Below are 19425 nucleotides of genomic sequence, written 5' to 3'. Positions count from 1 at the left end.
TCATTAAGTGTAGAATTGAAAATTGCATTCTCAAGTACAAATTAGCAACATGAAATTCCTAAAGATACAGCTATGTATTAGCAATCCAAATGTGTGGCAATCGTTTTCTGTCTGCATTGACACAGGATCACTGCTTCTATGAAAACACCACTGGCCATCAGATTTTTGTCTGCAGTGAAGCTGACCGCATAGATGGACAGTTTAGGCCCATTGTGGAAAACCTCAGCTCTGGAAGAACATATTTTAACATGTTCCAGAATATTATATATCTTTTTTTTTTTTGCTTCTTAGAAATTGGGAGTTCTAATCAAATTAATGATTATTGGTGAAAGTTTGAATGCAAAACTGAGACTTCCTCTTTCCAGTCCAGTTTCTTAATTGCTAAGGCAAAACTGGCATCATAGAATCTTAAATATTTTTAATTTCAATTTCTTACCTTTGACAGCTCAATTATACATGAACGTGATCCCACCACACTAAAATTATGGAGTTTTGCTTTTCAGGATCCCATTTACATGCATGAAAGTAATGAAAGTCTTTATATAGACATACCTAAACTACAGAACTTTAACTCAGACTGACCCAGCTCAGAAGGGAGGCCGAGAATTGTGAGCCAGCCGAGCCTGTGGCAGTGACCCTTCTGGGGCTCTGGACCTTTCTCAGGGAGTCACAAGGGTCACCTTAAGGTGATTATGGCTAGGCCTTGCTCTCCCGCTGGGAACCTGTTACCATCTGCTCCACGCTCCCTGGCGCGTACCTCACCACCCGGAGACTCAGAGGGGCCGCTGGCTCTACTCTCGGGCCACTAGAGACAATGTATAAGCTTCTTAATGAGGACTATGTTAATTAGAATTTTTAAATACTTGAATAATATCTGGCCTCCACAAAATCACTTTATGTGCAAATTTACCCTTAAACCATCAGCTGAAAAAAGTACCTTCTTCCACAGATGAATGCATAAATCAAATAGAGTGTTTGGCTCTTAAAGAAAATATATCAGTTTCCAAATAGTAAGCCTGTCAGAAAAACTGGGTTCTATCAAGGCCAATGATTTGATATAGTGAGTACAAACCCTCCCATCTAATATTACAAGCTGGGACTCTATTAGTCAATAACTGGATGGCCCAATTTCAGGTATTAAATGTATCTGAGAGTAAGAACACTTTTACAAATTCCATAAGTCATACTTTTCATTAAATCAGACAGGTCTAACCTAATTAGTCCAAATAAATGAAGTTTCATAAAACCGTTTAAAACAGAAGTCTATTTCCTTATGCACACATTATCTGGTCTATTAATTTGCCAAATGGCACACTGCAATCAACAGTCAGTGCTCCTGATGGCTGCAGAGAAGATGAGCTGTGTTGGCGGGGGTGGGAGTGGGGGTTGGGGGGGGTGGCCACATCCCATCGCCTGGGGTGCTAAGTCCTGCTCGACAGTCACAGTTTAGAGGTGCCCTTGGTGCTGCTATGTCTCAGTTGCTCGGAACTGCTCAGGCTCAGGGGACTGACTCATGGTTCTCCCAACCCACGAGGGGCTGATTTAAAAGCCAGAAACACCAACTTATTAATTTACAATGGGAGATGGGCCTGGTGCAGGGATGGGGCAGGGTGCTCTCACTTAGGGGACAGCCCCATAGGGACACGTCCACGCAGGGGACCAAATTAAACATCAGAGGTTGCTGGGATGGCTAGCAAAGATTTAAAGCAAAGGGAGCCATATTTCCTCAAGAGAAATGTACATGGAGCTTCCATGGAAGCCTCATGAGATAACACTGTACAACTGGACAGGCAAAGCTTTCTAAAGGACAGAGCCTGACGCAGAGGCGGCGGCCAGGCAGGGTGGACACTGCCCACCCCTCATTGGATGTGCCCCTCCACAGACTGAGTGAAACCTTTCTTTCTCCAGGGGTGCCCATTTTCTCAGTGTGCACTTTCTTCTGGTATTTTCTACCACTCATCTCCTATGAGACACACCTGGGAGGAAAACGCTGGTCATTATATGTTGGGTGCCACCATTTTCAAACCAATCTCATTCCAGGATTCCAAGGGCACCTCCCCTCGAGAAAGCGTGTAGAGTTGCAAAACAACACAGTTAGTTTGAACTTTGGCAAAAACCGTGACCTGACCTGCTGCTGGCTGGCCAGGACACAACCCAGCCAGCAAGATCCTACTGGGCAGGGTCACAAAGGCCAAACCACACGACAGACCGCCTGAGCATTCATAAGCGCGAATGCAGGTCAGTCCATCGAAGAACTTCTTTCATGAGGGCATTCTTTGATGATGATAGTAAAATACATGTAACCTAAAATTTGCCATCTTCACCATTTTTAAACGGGTGGTCCAATAGCATTAAGTACACTCACACCATTCTCCAGCCGATCCCCAGAACTCTTTCCATCTTGCGAAACTGAAACTCTGACACCATTACACAACACTCCATTCCTCTCTCTCTTCCAGCCCCTGGCAACCACTCTCCTTCTTTCTGTCTCTATGATTTGTCTAGCCTGGGTACCTCATATAATTGGAATCATGCAGTATATGTGTTTTTGTGGCTGGCTTATTTAACTTAACAGAAGGTCCTCAAGGTTTATCCATGCTGAAGCAAGTGTCAGAATTCCCTTCCTTTTTAGGCTGAATCATATTCTGTTGTATGTACAAACTGTATATTGTTTATGCATTCATCCACCAATGAATGCTTGGGTCACCTCCACTTTTTGGCTATTGTGAATAATGCGGCTGTGAACATGCACAGACATCTGTGCAAGACCCTGCTTTCAGCTCTTTCGGGTATATACCCAGCAGTGGAATCACTGGATCAGATGGTGTTTCTAATTTTAATTTTTCTGAGGAACCACCATACTGTTTTCTGTAGCAGCTCCACCATTTTACATTTCTAATTTCTCCACATCCTTGCCAGCAAACTTTCTATTTTTTGTTTTTGTTTTTGTTTTTTTTTTTTTCATGGTAGCCATCCTAATAGGTGCGAGGTGGACTTGGGGGAAAACTGTTAAAGACATCTCAAAATACTCATGTACTGAAATTCTAAGTTAGGGCTTTAGAATTTCTAGATTCCAAGGAGAGGCACCCACATATCCCATTTTATTTGCTGCGTATGATTCATGAGGCAGGTGCGGAGGATTAACTCCATCTAACAAGAGGGCAAACTGCAGTTCAGCAACAGCCTAGCAGCCTGTCCCAGGGGGCAGCTGGACCAGGACCACTCTCACATCTCTTCCATTATACTCTGAAGGGCCGCATTTTGAGGACTAGAGCAGCGCAAACAAAGAGGGAAAGAATCTCTTGGATTGAACAATGCTGTCAGGCAGAACACCACCCCAGCCCCTAAGGAGCCAAGCTTCCAGAAGGCTGAGTTCTGAGCCATGGGACTGACCCACATCTCACTAGTACCAGCCTGCAAGGAACTGCCCAGCACATCCGTGAAGGACAGTCCTCTGAGATCCATTATGGTCACCTAGACAAACAGAGGGACACATCCAGAGGGGCTGTTTCACACAATTTGTTTGTGCGGACAGTAACACCAGAAGAAGGACAGGGATTAAAGAGCAAGAACCAGCTTTAGAGGACTTCCCTGGTGGTCCAGTGTCCAAGACTCTGTGCTCCCAAGGTAGGGGGCCCAGGCTTGATCACTGGTCGGCGAACTGGATCCCACGTGTGACAACCAAGAGTTTGCATGCCACAACTAAAGATCCCGTGTGCCACACATAAGATCTGGCACAGCCAAATACACAGATAAATTTGTTTCTTTAAAAAAAAAAAAAAAAAAGAACTAGCATTAGCCTGGTTGATGAGTCCTCAAATAACAGCCCATAGATTTGTTTTCATTTCAACGCAAATTAAGTTCTGGCACAAAAGGGACAGGACCGTACCTGTGGTTGGAGCCAAACTCATGGCAGTTACCTCAGAAAATCCAAGGTATTCTCTAATGAGTTTACTGAGCTTTTGGTAGGCAACATCCAGATCATCTGCAGCAGAGGAGAGAATTTACTTTAGCAACAGACGTATATCAAAACAGAGCCAATCTGTGGCAATAATTGTTTAGCTAGATCTAATTGCATGAATATCGTGGTAGGCAGAATTCTAAGACCCAGTGACACTTCACCCTTGCTTAATCACACACACATACCTTGACTGTGGGCCAGAACCTGTGAGTCTGAGGAGCTATGACTCCTGTGGTTATGTTAGGTTTTATGGCATAAGGGACTTTTGCAAACATAATTAGGGTTATTTATCAAGATCCTAATAAATCATTTACTATCCTAATAATAAATATCCTAGTAAAATATCCTAATAAATAATTTATTATCCTAATAAATAATTAGGGTTATTTATGAGTTTGGGCTAATCAAAAAGGAGATTACCCAGGTGGGCCTAATCTAATCATATGATTCCCCATAAAAGGAGGTTTTCTGTTTGGAGACAGACAGGACACTCGAAGCATGAGGAGGAACTTAATAGGCTGTTGCTGCCCTGAATGTGGAGGGGCCCACATGCACAGCGCCTGAGATCAGTCTCTAAAAACTGAGGGTCACCGTTGGCAGCCAGCCAGCCAGCAGTCAGGAGCCTCAGTCCTACAACCGTGAGAAACTGCCTTCAGTCAACAGTAAGAACACACTTTGGAGCAGGTTTTTCCCCAGTGATCTTATACTTCAAAAATAAAACTTTGCTGAAAGTTACTGACCTGCGTTGATTACTGCATCAAAGTACCCTGGATATTTCTGATTAATTTTAATATAAAGGTCCACTCTGGAGACAGCAAATTCAATCTCTACACGACTGAATAATCCTTTTCTCCTCAAGTAGCCTTCATATTTTTGCTTGTCCATGGGTACCACCAGGATATATCGAGGCTCAAAATAGGAATGTTTTAAACTTCTTACACCCTACGTATTTAAAGAAAAGATAATAAATTAGAAAGAGACACAATTTAGAAATCATTTAGGAAATATGTGACAACATAGGTTTAATCAGTAGTGTTGTACTGAAGAATTAGTTTACTCTGTATAATTAGCTATTATTTTCCTACAAATACCTCAGGATTGGATTACTTCTCTTTGTGTATCAAATATTATATTATCATTAGAAAAATGAGAATTCATCCTACTTGGTTATCCTTCAACTGTTCTAAGGAACATGACTGTTAAAAAAGAAAATTGCTAGAGACAAATAGCGATGCTCACAGAATACTGCATATTTATAGCTGAAAAGCAATCTCAATTCTACTTTTCAAAAGGCATCCTTGCAGCGGCAAGAGACAGAGATCTTACCAGAGAGAACGGGTCCTCTGTTTCCCCTTTGCCATCAGCTTGGTCCCTTCCTGTTCCTAAGCCAGCAGCCTGGTGGTTGGCTGGTTCCTATTACATCTCACAGCCTGTACGCAGAGCATGGGGAGGCCAGGCTCCTGATGCCCTGATAACCAGGAGCCCCCACAAAGCAGGGAAGCAGCAGCAGGTAGCAGTGCTCCGAGGAGCCAGGGGCCTGGGTCAGGACTGCAGCTTGCCGGCTGCTGTGACTCTGTGCCAACTCCTCTGTGAAATGGAAGTTCTTTCAAATGGACTCTGAAGTTCCTTCCATGTCAATGCAACCATCAGCAGTTTAACTCGGTGTTCAAAATCTTTGTTTTTAAAAATTCAAGGGGAAGAAATAGAGACTCTTAAAAAAAAAAAAAAGCCTAAAAGGGTCAATGACAAGGAGAGTTTGGAAAAAGGATTTAGCTGGGTGGGAAGAACCAGGAATAAAGCCTGGTTGATAGACTCAACCTCCTGGAAATGAGTAGGAGGAAGCTCTCAGGAAGGAAAAAAGTAAAGCAGGAGCCAGAACTCAGAACCACTGAACTGGAAAAAGGTGGACACTGGAGCTGGGGAGTGTCTGCACTCAAAGATGCATGCTTTTGGTGTCTGCCTTGTTCAAGGAAGAGATTTTCTGGGAAAGGTCTTAGTTGTTGTTGCTGCTCTGGCTAATTAGCATAGAAACAAAGTAAACCTTAAGGATGAACAACCAATCAATTGCAGGAAGATAAGAACTGCCGGGCTTTAAAGTTAGGAAAATTAATGAGCTGGAAGAAACTTGAGCACTTTCACTGAAGCGAGGCAACGCTTATCTCCTGGATGGTAGCCCACCAGGCTCCTCTGTCCAAGGGATTCTCCAGGAACATGGGACCAGGTTGTCATTCCCTTCTCCAGGGGATCTTCCAGACCCAGGGATTAAACCCAAGCCTCCTGCATTGCAGGTGGATTCCTTTATTGTCTGAGCCACCAGGGAAGCCCTTGTGGGGACTAGACCAACACAAAAGACCAAAAAGGGATCACAGTCTCCTGCTCTTCCAAGTCAGAGAGGAAAAGGTTTAAGGGAGAGGTAATCAATAGTAACAGAAAATCTGACACTAGATTTTGTTTTCTGTGTGTTTGGTGTAATGGGATCCTTTAATCACTTTTTTTCTTTCTGACTAAAAAAATGTTACACTGTTCAGAGAAGGTAACTGAAAAAAAGAATCGACTGTATTTGAAGATCTCAAATATTTAATATAACTACATAAGTTTTTAAAACAAATGCATACATCTGCTGGATCATCGAAAAAACAAGAGAGTTCCAGAAAACATCTATTTCTGCTTTATTGACTATGCCAAAGCCTTTGACTGTGTGGATCACAATAAACTGTGGAAAATCCTGAAAGAGATGGGGAATACCAGACCACCTAACCTGCCTCTTGAGAAACCTGTATGCAGGTCAGGAAGCAACAGTTAGAACTGGACATGGAACAACAGACTGGTTCCAAATAGGAAAAGGAGTACGTCAAGGCTGTATATTGTCACTCTGCTTATTTAACTTCTATGCAGAGTACATCATGAGAAACGCTGGGCTGGAGGAAGCACAAGCTGGAATCAAGATTGCCAGGAGAAATATCAATAACCTCAGATATGCAGATGACACCACCCTTATGGCAGAAAGTGAAGAAGAACTAAAGAGCCTCTTGATGAAAGTGAAAGAGGAGAGTGAAAAAGTTGGTTTAAAGCTCAACGTTCAGAAGACGAAGATCATGGCATCTGGTCCCATCACTTCATGGCAAATAGATGGGGAGACAGTGGAAACAGTGGCTGACTTTATTTTTCTGGGCTCCCAAATCACTGCAGATGGTGACTGCAGCCATGAAATTAAAAGACGCTTACTCCTTGGAAGGAAAGTTATGACCAACCTAGACAGCATATTAAAAAGCAAGAGACATTAGTTTGTCCATCAAAGTCCATCTAGTCAAGGCTATGGTTTTTCCTGTGGTCATGTATGGATGTGAGAGTTGGACTGTAAATAAAGCTGAGCGCCGAAGAATTGATGCTTTTGAACTGTGGTGTTGGAGAAGACCCTTGAGAGTCCCTTGGACTGCAAGGAGATCCAACCAGTCTATCCTAAAGGAGATCAGTTCTGGGTGTTCATTGGTAGGAATGATTTTGAAGCTGCAGCTCCAATACTTTGGCCACCTGATGTGGAGAGCTGACTCATTTGAAAAGACCCTGATGCTGGGAAAGATTGAGGGCAGGAGAAGGGGACGACAGAGGATGAGATGGCTGGATGGCATCACTGACTCGATGGACGTGAGTTTGGGTAAACTCCGGGAGTTGGTGATGGACAGGGATGCCTGGCATGCTGCGATTCATGGGGTCGCAAAGAGTCGGACACGACTGAGCGACTGAAGTGAAGTGAAGTTAAGCTAATTAGAATTTTAAAATTTTACATTATTACTTTTTAACTTTTTGGCCTCGCTATGTGGCAGGCAGAATTTTAGCTCCCTGAGCAGGGATCGGATCCGAGCCTCCTGCAGTGGGAGCATGGAGTCTCAAACACTGGACCACCAGGGATGTCCCCCAAATCTCACCTTTTGTATGCATTCGTTTCAGGCCTAGGAGTGTGCTTCCTGCACACCATAGCCTCCTCCCCAGTCCCAAATATATACACAGTTTTACACACTGAAAAGAAATTGATTGAATGGAAAGTACTTACTTCTATTTCCATATGAACACAGCTTGCTAAACCATCTCTTGCGATACCTTCTATGGTGTCCCTACTTAATCCGTACTTGTGATTACCGTAATTATAGGTTAGAATGAATTTCCCCTGTGAGGGAAGAAGTAAAAAGACTTTCCAATAACAGCTGCCATCATGGAATTTAATATAAATTAAATGACTTGATGTCTTCTTTCTATATGACTCCGTAAAACTTAAAAATATTAGCGATTATATAAGGATGACAATGGGTTTAAGAAACTTAATATCAAACTGTGATGGAGAAATTCATTCAGAATTCCTGGCTGGCAAAAAAAAAGAAAAGGCTTTTGGAGATAATCTGCTGACCAAATGTTAGAGCAGAGTGAAGGCAATGAAGCTTATGGTAAACAGATCATTTTGCCCACTGACCCACTTCCTGCCAAATGTGTGCTATAAACCTTCATTAAGGAGAAAGCAAAACTAATAGTTCACTTTGTGCCTCAGCCATTTTGGCTCTCCTAGCTCACCAGCTCTCCCCCAAAACCTTTCATTCCCAAAGGCCTTGCACTCCCAGATAAGCCTGAAGGCTGTGAATTACAGCCGCATCATCAAACCCTTGCATTCTGAGATAAGCTATAAAAAACAGACCCCTCTTGCTTTTCCTCATAAACACAGCTTTGTACTGGAACTGCCCCAAATGTATTCAGTAGCATTGTTGTGTGCCCTCTAGACATTTGAGGTGTAAATACTGCCTTCTTGTTATATTCTGGAAGCTCCTCCTGAAACTGTAGTCATGTGTAAAAAAGAAAGAAAGAAAGAAAAAAAAGAAAGAAAGAAGAAAGAACTAGAAACATCTCTCAAAATTGTCTTGACTTTTCCTTTGATGATATGATATTTACTAAACCACAAGGTGGAGGCTGATGACAACAGAAGGAAGAAAAATGCGAACATCCTTGGCCGCTAGGACTCTTTTGATACATGATTTTGAAATAAATAATGAAGTGAAAACACCTAAGGCTGAGCCCCATCCCCTGAAGCCCAGCAACAGCCAGCACCATTGTTACAAACAGTAGCAGTCTGGGGGTCTCTGATGCTACCCTGTGCCTCCTGGCCTGGAGGTTCTGGAGATCCGTGGGGTTTGGGGGAGAGCTACCTGTCGGGGGGTGGTGTTGGAAGGCCATGAAACATAGGGTGCCCCTCATGTGGGATGAGTCTCTGGGGCATGTGTCTGGTGTGGGCAATGAGAAAAATCCATACCCCCTCCATAGTCAAATGGAATTTATGTTATATATTCTACAAGTTAAAGACTCAACAATAAATATCTTTAATACTTTACCCACTCAGTGTCATTCTGTGTTCTTTGCAAGAAACACGATGACTCCTTTCCTTTTAATATCTATCTATCTATATATATAAATATATATATACACACAGATAAACAGATACCTGAATCTCTTGTCAGGCATGACTTATTTTATCTTGTTTACTGTGACTCATCCTGTTTTTTTATAGCATATATTTGAATCACTTTCCAGATGTATACTATGAGTTTGCTTACTTGTGTGTACAAGGGCACACAAGTGGATGCAAAAAACATTTTTGGAAGAAGGTAGGGTTGGGAGAAATCTTGCATTGTACTTGTGTACATAAAACAAGCCTTGTTCAACTGATTTGTTAAGAGTTGAGATGAGTGGTCCCCCAGCTTCTGGAGAGGTATACTCCTGGCATGGCTTCCGGCCTGTGGATTTCTTCATGCATAGCAATAATCTTATCTCAGACACCTCCAGATCTGTGGTCTTATTTCCACCAGGGAAGAAGAGGCTCTGCAGGTGAGTGACTGTGTGTATGGCCCTAAGAAGGGTTCACGTGTCTGTGGGCACATGGAGAGATGATCTGTGTTTTGGGGGGTGTGGAATGTATATTGAAGTGTGTGCTCATCTATATGTACCCATCAGAGTGGGGAAGTGTGACTGTCCACAGCAGGTGTGCAGGGGTGGGGTGTGCCAGGGCTGTCTGTTAAGGGGGACTGTGACTTGGAAGGGGACAGGCTGGCTGGGGAGTGTTCCATAGAGGGGTTCTGTGTGCAGAGGCTGAGTGTGTGCGTGTGACTGGTGCAGCTGACAAGGTGTCGTGAGTTTCTCCTCTCTAGGTTTGTCTCTCTTCACGAAACAGCCTCAAGCTCCCTTTAAAGAAAAGATCTTAACTACAAAATTCAAGTTAAAGATGATGATATCACAGTGAAGTCATGCATGTTAGGCCAGGCAGTAAAAGTGAGCGCTTTTCCCATACACAAGAACTTTCATAGTGGGAGTAAAACTGGAAGACTAAATACAGCACAGACGTACGGTGATCCCTTAGACTAGGGACTGCTGGACTTACTTGATTACAGACGAGGTAAGGTCTGAAACATCAGGGGAGCCCGCGGGGCACTGAGATCAGTGGAACTAAATCAAGGAAAAATGCCCCAGACTCCACCACGAGAAATTAACAGCAGTGCGGGGAACTCGTTGTCTTTCAACCCAAAGAGTCCTAAGAGAATGCTTCTTACTAATCAAGACAACTCCTCAGATTTCTATTATGGCTTTTAGAAATAGAAAGTCTCAGTGTACCCTTGGTACATTAAACCGAACTTCTAAAATATAGCCCTAGGAGAGAAAATCATAAAGAATTTCCACGATGTTCTTCTGAAAAGATTAGAGAGAAAATGGCCGAGGGACCACAGGGCTTTCTCACTTGGCTTCTCTGTGAATGCAAGAGAAAATATGTACCATGTATAAGGCTGGTGGTTCACAATTAAACTCAGAGTAACTGCAGAGTCTATGCTTACATGCTCCACAATTGCCTGCACTGAGGTGTAAGCCAGGTCTGTTATCTGAGGATGGGGCAGAGAAAGGACAGATGAAGGAACAAGGGGCAGAGAGGAGGGAGCCTCCGCCAGTAAGAGCATCACTGGTTGGATGGTAATCTTTCAAAAGCAGAAACAGAGGTTAGTCCTTAATCCTGTCCTTCACTAGGCTTCAGGGGTGGAAAAAAAAAAAAAGCAGTGTAGGATTAATTTAGTGATAGAAAGAAGTGATGATAAGATAAACAAAGTTAAAGCCCATGCCTGAAAAGAGAATAAAAAGGCTTACAGATTTATCAGTAGTGATGAAGATATGAGATATGCTTTAACTGAAGTCATGGATGGATAATGTATTGACATTAGCAATATACCTTTGACAGATAAAACACACTAGGGTTGTGAGGATTCCCTTTGATGCGAAGGGCCAAGAAAGAACAAATAAATTATTTTTAAGGAAATGAACTCAGCGACAAGGTTGTTGTGAATTACTACCGATGACTAGATGATCAGGGTTTCAGGGGGGTAAAGCCTTAAATTGAATAAAACTGCCCAGAGCTTCTATGAAAGGGACCAGAGCAGGGTAGTGACCCTCACCCAGGAAAGCCACAGACCTCAAAGAAATGAAGAATCTTCTCTGATCTAATGTCGAGGGCTTCCAACTGTGTTAGTGACCTGCCTGCTGGCTCTCTGGGACTGAGGACTTCTCACACAGCGATGTTTCAGGGGAAGGTTAAGGCTGTGTATGCGTCCAGGGCAGACCAACTGGCTGTAGTGGTGTGTAGGGTCACAACAATTAGAAAGCACCAAAGACAGCAAACAGAGGGAGTGGTCTGTGGACAGAACACGCCAACTCCCTGGAAGTGCTCAATGCATAAGTTAGCTGCGTAACATCAGTTCTGTGGGAGTCGTTTATCTTGAGTAAAATCTGATCATAAATAGCAGCACCTGACAAACACAGATCTCAAGAATTTTTCACGGTGCTCTTTCTTCCATTTTCTTAAAACATCTCTTTATTCGGTTTCATTGGAAATTTACAGTATATTCTCCAAGATCATAAAGCAATGTGTGAATGATGATATATCAAAGGTATTAAAAACACAACTCAATGAGAACACATCCATGTAATTGTTCTCTTTCTTATCATGCTTTCCTAATACTTCTACCAGAGACCATGTATTTCTTGTGCATTACACAGAAAGAGCATTCTTACCATGTTTTGCATTTCATCAAAAACGTCTTGAGAGATAAAATGATAATCAACCCGATCTCCTTCTCCAAAGTAAGGCGGTCTGGTTGTGTGACAGGCCCTGAAAAGAGAAAGTAGATAATTCCTGTCTCTTTCTATTAATTTGAAATTCAAAATGGAAAAGGTTTGGCATAAAGTATGTTTTAAAAATTAAAATGGATCCACAAATCATAAAGTAACATAGCCTTGAAAACCCTGATGTTTGGCAGTGTTAGACACGTCCACTTGCTATACTGTATAGTGAAGTGAGTGAAGTCGCTCAGTCGTGTCCAACTCTTTGCGACCCCATGGACTGTAGCCTATCAGGCTCCTCCGTCCATGGGATTTTCCAGGCAAGAGTGCTGGAGTGGATTGCCATTGCCTTCTCCAGGAGACCTTCCCAACCCAGGGATCTGAACCCGGGCCTCCTGCATTGCAGGCGGACACCTTACCATCTGAGCCACCAGGGAAGCCATGCTGGATAGGGATTATACAAATTATGGACTCAGTTCAGATCGGTCACTCAGTTGTATCTGACTCTTTGTGACCCCATGGACTGCAGCACGCCAGGCCACCCTGTCCATCACCAGCTCCCAGAGCTCACTCAAACTCATGTCCATTGAGTCGGTGATGCCATCCAGCCATCTCATCCTCTGTTTTCCCCTTCTCCTCCTGCCCTCAACCTTTCCCAGCATCAGGGTCTTTTCAGATGAGTCAGTTCTTTGCATCAGATGGCCAAAGTATTGGAGTTTCAGCTTCAACATCAGTCCTTCCAATGAACACCCAGGACTGATCTCCTTTAGGATGGACTGGTTGGATCTCCTTGCAGTCCAAGGGACTCTCAAGAGTCTTCTCCAACACCACAGTTCAAAAGCATCAATTCTTCAGCACTTAGCTTTCTTTATAGTCCAACTCTCACATCCACATATGACTCCTGGAAAAACCATAGCCTTGACTAGACAGATCTTTGTTGGCAAAGTAATGTCTCTGCTTTTTAATATGCTGTCTAGGTTGGTCATAACTTTCCTTCCAAGGAGTAAGTGTCTTTCAATTTCATGGCTGCAGTCACCATGTGCAGTGATTTTAGAGCCCCCTAAAATTTAGTGTTGGATTATCAACACTAAGTTTTCACTTACTGTTCTTTATCACCTTCTGAGTCATGACCTCTGATATCACATCATCAAACTTTAAGAAATAAAACAATATTTATCACCCATACACTTTTCACCCAAATGTTTTCATACTCTCCCTGGTCTATGGCTATTTTCTGGAACGCTCCCTACCCCATTCCTCTATCTGGTTAGCCCACTTGTCTTCAGGACTCAGTTTAAGTGTCACTCTCGAAAGGCCTTTCTGGACCCTCCACGGCTGGGTGATGCACCTCTTCTTTATCCTCCTGTAGTCTCAATGCCTGCCGCCAACTCCTCCCCCGCCCCCTTGTTCAGGACCCCATCTCCTCCATTGCTGGAGGGTGGAGACCAGCTTGTTCCTCATTCCTGCCACACTCATCAATCTACGTGAATTTCCGGAGAGAATCCATGATTCCAACACTGTATGGAATTCTCAGCTCAACCAGAGAGGGCTTTTCTGCCCGCTGTCTGAAATAGCATCCCCACAGCTTCCCTGATGGCTCAGATGGTAAAGAATCCACCTACAATGCAGGAGACCCAGGTTTGATCTCGGGGTTGGGAGGATCCCCTGAAGAAAATGGAAAATGGCAACCCGCTCTAGTATTCTTGCCTGGAGAATTTCATGAACAGAGAGGAGACTGGCGGGCTAGAGTCCATGAGTCTCAAAGAGTCAGACACGACTGAGCACACACATGCATGCAACCCAGCTCACCACACCCCAATTACTCTGTTACTCCTTCTCTTTTCTCTTTTTTCCCCAGGAGGATGTATGAATCATACAGGGAGCATGTTATGTTCCTAAAAACTTTTAAAATTAATTTAAAAAATTTTCTGCCATACCACAATGTGAATCACCCATAAGTATACATATGCCCCTCCTTCTTGAGCCTCCCTCCTACCTCTCCCCATCCCACCCCTCTAGGTAGTCAGAGGGCACTGGGTTTGAGCTCTCTGTGTCATACAGCAAATTCCCATTAGCTAGCTGCTTTACATATGGTAATGTATGTGTTCAACGCTGTTCTCTCAGTTCATCCCAGCCTCTCCTCCCCCCCCCGCCCCCCGCTGTATCCACAGGTCTGTTTTCCATGTCTGCATCTCTATTCCTGCCCTGCAAAGAGGTTCATCCTTACCATTTTTCTAGATTCCACATACATGCATCAATATATGATATTTGTTTTTCTCTTTCTGACGTACCTCACTTTGTCTAACAGGCTCTAGGTTCATCCACCTCACTAGAACTACTCAAATGCATTCCTTTTTATGGCTGAGTAATATTCCATTGTGTATATGTACCACAACTTCTTTATCCATCTGCTGAAGGACACCTAGGCTGTTTCCATGTCCTAGCTATTGTAAACAGGGAGCACTTTATCTCGTTCATCTTATCTGCCACTGCATTCACAGTGCCTGGCCCATAGTAGGCATTTACTAAATATCTGTAACATGAATGAATTAATCAAACATGTGAAGTGGACAGTAGCTGTGATAAGCTCCATTTTAAGATGACTATAAAAATGATTTGCCCAGGGACTTCCCTGGTGGTTCACTGGTTAAGACTTGGGAATTTTCACTGCATGGGGCTCAGGCTTGATCCCTGGTTGGGTAACTAAGATCCCACATGACAGGTGGCATGTCCCCACCACCAAAAAAAAAAAAAAAGACCTGTCCAAGGCCACAAAGCAGGCCAATACTGGTCCCGGAACTAAACTGTGACTCCCAACTAGCTCAGGACTCTTTTGATTTCAGACATGCTGACTTCCCAATGCTAAGTTCTAGGAATGCAAACTGATTTTTAGATTATCCTATGGCTTTAAAACAGGAGATGCAAATAGCTAGACAAATGACATGCTATTTCATTGACTCCTCACAAAAAGATATGAGGTAGGTATTATTGCCATTACCATTACTACTGTTATTACCTCATTACTACTGTTCTCATTTTACAGATGATGAAATTGAGACACAGCAGTGAAGTAACATGACTCAGTAACAACCACAGGATGACACCGAAGTCAAGTCCTTTTAGGATCACACTAAGAGGCAAGAATACATAGAAGAACTGTACAGAAAAAATCTTCATGACCCAGATAAACATGATGGAATGTGAAGTCAAGTGGGCCTTAAGGAGCATCACTGCGAACAAAGCTAGTGGAGGTGATGGAATTCCAGTGGAGCTATTTCAAATCCTAAAAGATGGTGCTGTGAAAGTGCTGCACTCAATATGTCAGAAAATTTGGCAAACTCAGCAGTGGCCACAGGACTAGAAAAGGTCAGTTTTCATTTCAATCCCAAAGTAAGGAAATGCCAAAGAATGCTCAAACTACTGCACTATTGCACTCATCTCACACGCTAGTAAAGTAATGCTCAAAATTCTGCAAGCCAGACTTCAGCAATACGTGAACCGTGAACTCCCTGATATTCAAGCTGGTTTTAGAAAAGGCAGAGGAATCAGAGATCAAATTGCCAATATCTGCTGGATCATTGAAAAAGCAAGAGAATTCCAAAAAAACATCTATTTCTGCTTTATTGACTATGCCAAAGCCTTTGACTGTGTGGATCATAATAAACTGTGGAAAAATCTGAAAGAGATGGGAATACCAGACCACCTGACCTGCCTCTTGAGAAACCCGTATGCAGGTCAGGAAGCAACAGTTAGAACTGGACATGGAACAACACACTGGTTCCAAATAGGAAAAGGAGTACATCAAGGCTGTATATTGTCACCCTGCTTATTTAACTTCTATGCAGAGTACATCATGAGAAACGCTGGGCTGGAAGAAGCACAAGCTGGAATCAAGATTGCCAGGAGAAATATCAATAACCTCAGATATGCAGATGACACCACCCTTATGGCAGAAAGTGAAGAGGAACTAAAAAGCCTCTTAATGAAAGTGAAAGAGGAGAGTGAAAAAGGTGGCTTAAAGCTCAACGTTCAGAAAACGAAGATCATGGCATCCGGTCCCATCACTTCATGGCAAATAGATGGGGAAACAGTGGACACAGTAGCTGACTTTATTTTTCTGGGCTCCCAAATCACTGCAGATGGTGACTGCAGCCATGAAATTAAAAGACGCTTACTCCTTGGAAGAAAAGTTATGACCAACCTAGATAGCATATTGAAAAGCAGAGACATTACTTTGCCAACAAAGGTCCATCTAGTCAAGGCTATGGTTTTTCCAGTAGTCATGTATGGATGTGAGAGTTGGACTATAAAGAAAGCTGAGTGCTGAAGAATTGATGCTTTTGAACTGTGGTGTTGGAGAAGACTCTTGAGAGTCCCTTGGACTGCGAGGAGATCCAACCAGTCCATCCTAAAGGAGATCAGTCCTGGGTGTTCCTTGGAAGGACTGATGCTGAAGCTGAAACTCTAATACTTCAACCACATCATGCGAAGAGCTGACTCATTTGAAAAGACCATGATGCTGGGAAAGATTGAGGGCAGGAGGAGAAGGAGACAACAGAGGATGAGATGGTTGGATGCTGTCACCGATTCAATGGACATGAATTTGGGTAAACTCCGGGAGTTGGTGATGGACAGGGAGGCCTGGTGTGCTGCAGTCCATGGGGTTGCAAAGAGTCGGACATGACTGAGCTACTGAACTGAACTAAGAGCGTAAAGTCACAACCTCAAAATTTTCTCCATTTCAAAGTAAAAAACAAACCAGCTTTTATAATTCATGCTATTGTTCCCCTGCCTTATAGCCAAGAACTAACAATAGTATAAATGTAAAGGTTTTAAGATCACACTTAAATTGCATACTCAAGAATGTGCACACATTCTAAGAGAAGGCGGTCCAAACACCATGACCTTTGTTGTCCTGTTTGCTCGCACTGACATCCCACCATTTGGCAGGGACCTGAGACCCTCCGTTGGTTGGTGTCCTTGACAGTCAGGACAGATAACTCAAGTGTCTTCGCTTTGGGTACTGCGCACCCTTAGTGCAGCCTTTACACACTGTACTGAATTTGCATTTTCCAACAAAGGAATTGAGTGGCAGGGATTTTCTCAGAATTGCTAAAAGAAAGACAAAGCAAAGAAGCAATCTGAAGCTTCTGGGCAGGTAAATAAAGGGATGGCTTCGCTGACGTGGAGAATGCTGATGACAGAACCGGCATCCACTGTGGAACTTTCTATTAAGAAGGACCTGAGATGACCTACGGGTTTTTGAATCTGTCATCCAGTTTTCACAAAGAGAAATGTTTGCTCTGTAGCATGCTGTCCAAACATGAATATCTTAAAAAGGAAATACTTCATAGTGAAAGCAGTGTTCATTAAACTTAGATAAACACGATACCAGATAAAGAAATTTGCTTGGGCCATCACCTTTAATATCTTTCCTCTCCCCAGTCTAAACATAATTTCAATTGTAATTTACATTTCTATGAGTTTATTTTGACTAACTTACTAGTTAAATCACGGTAAATTAGTTAAAGCCTGGTTTGTGATGGGAGCCATACTCCCTGTTAGTTTCATTTAACAGACTAAAGAGCTGAGTTAGCAATTAACCTCAGACTACAACACTGGTGCTCAAAGTCTAAGGGTGAGTTACAGATTCTTAAAGGCCGATTCACTGGCCAGCTGTCATCTAGGATCCTAACAAACCAAGTCCGTGGGCTGGGGGAGATGATCAGGACAGAAAGGAATCTGGAAAGCCAGGCCAAACAATGAAATGTCACTACATCCGGGAAGATCTAAGAGGAAGAAGCAAAGATGTCTAAGAAGAGCTAGGAGATGGCTGAGGGAGTAGAATATTTTTCAGTGTGACTCAGAAGTGTGCAGATTTAGAATCTCAATTCTGGACCAGACTGCCGCAAGAAATAATGAACTTGCTACTGCAAATATTTAGGCAGAGCGCATTCTGGCTGTGAGTGCATCCAAATTCAAGCGCACTTATAGAATGCCATATTGTGAGCAAGGGAACTGGGTGTTCACAAATGTCCAGGTATTCCGAGGGTGCTTGGTAGGCATGCCGAATTGGTCCCAATGCCCAACGCAAATGTGTATCAGTAAGTCACTGGATACAATTTAAGAGATGAGGAACACAGAAGATTCCAGCATATGTGTCTGACGATCAAATTCCAGGAATCCACTACTCAGTCCACTTTCCAGTAACTAAATACCACTTTCTAGTTTGTGCCACCAGCACCTGTCCCTATATCCTCCCCAGTCTCCTAGTTTCCAGCCTTCCCTCCCCAAACCCTTTCCCAAACTGCTCACAGGGGCCACTTCCTAAAATGCAGCTGTGACCCTGACACCTTCTGCTTAGAGATCCTTTATGGCCAGACCCCTGACTTCTCCTCTGGTCCCATCTTCTGCCATCTCCCTCCATGCTTCACACTTAGGCAGGCTACAGTGTATAACACTCTCAGTTAATCCAATGTGCCTGTTGTTCTTTCTGCCTGGACTGCATTCCCTGCTCAAATCTCACATCCCATTTACCCCTGATTTCTTCTGTCACAGAGGTTCTTCACTTCCCTCATCATAGCACCCATCAAACTATCTTGTTAGACGGCTTTACTTAACTGAATCTCATATAGGTTGTAAGCTGCCAGGAGGACAAGACCCATGTCTGCTTGTTTCACAGTTTTATCGCTGGAACAAGGCACATAGATAGTGCTTAAGAAACACTGACTGAAAGGATAAACATACCATTGTACTAGTCTGCCACATCTGTATAAAGGGGCATTAGATTAGACGGCACTGGGGAGCTATAGCTCATATCATCTCATTTAGCTCAAGAGCTATGAGTCTCTGACTTACCGTATTATTATGGGAAAGATTATAAAAATAAAGATTTCTCTAAGAAGAATAAAGTTTTGCTTTCATACCTGTTCAGATCACTTTCAAGGCCTTAAATCTGGAAGATGAACAGGCGTGCTGGTATTGTTTTATGTTTCTTTCATTATCCAGCACTCTTCCAGGAAGCTACTGATCTGTGCAGTAATAGTAAGACTGGAAATAAATGGAGAGACTCAGAAGGCATGGCCTACCTCTAGGCCATGGATGCATACTCAGTTGCTCAGCCATATCTGACTCTTTGTGACTCTGTGGACTGTAGCTTGCCAGGCTTCTCTGTCTATGGGATTTTCCAGGCAAGAATACCAGAGTGGGTTGCCATGCCCTTCTCCAAGGGATCTTTCTGACTCAGGGACTGAACCCGCATCTCCTGCATCGGCAGGCAGATTCTTTATCAGTGAGCCACCTGGGAAGCCCCATCTCTAGGTCACTTA

The 19425-nt window shown here is 43.2% G+C and overlaps 1 protein-coding gene across 1 annotated transcript in view; it reads right to left on the bottom strand.

Annotated features, from left to right (window-relative positions):
• The window catches only part of LRGUK (leucine rich repeats and guanylate kinase domain containing), a 103158-nt gene that overhangs the window by 31581 nt on the left and 52152 nt on the right, over window positions 1-19425 (bottom strand). The window contains exons 12-15 of the mRNA XM_068973246.1: window positions 12050-12146; window positions 8013-8126; window positions 4702-4903; window positions 3890-3985 (exon numbers count right to left, since the gene is read on the bottom strand). Of these exons, the coding sequence (XP_068829347.1) occupies window positions 3890-3985; window positions 4702-4903; window positions 8013-8126; window positions 12050-12146 (509 nt within the window). The remainder of the gene's footprint in view (window positions 1-3889; window positions 3986-4701; window positions 4904-8012; window positions 8127-12049; window positions 12147-19425) is intronic.

The sequence above is a fragment of the Capricornis sumatraensis genome, chromosome 5 (genome assembly GCF_032405125.1).
Source record: "Capricornis sumatraensis isolate serow.1 chromosome 5, serow.2, whole genome shotgun sequence".
NCBI lineage: Eukaryota > Metazoa > Chordata > Mammalia > Artiodactyla > Bovidae > Capricornis > Capricornis sumatraensis.
The sequence above is the reverse complement of the archived record's forward strand: the minus strand, read 5'-3'. Positions and strand labels throughout refer to the sequence as shown.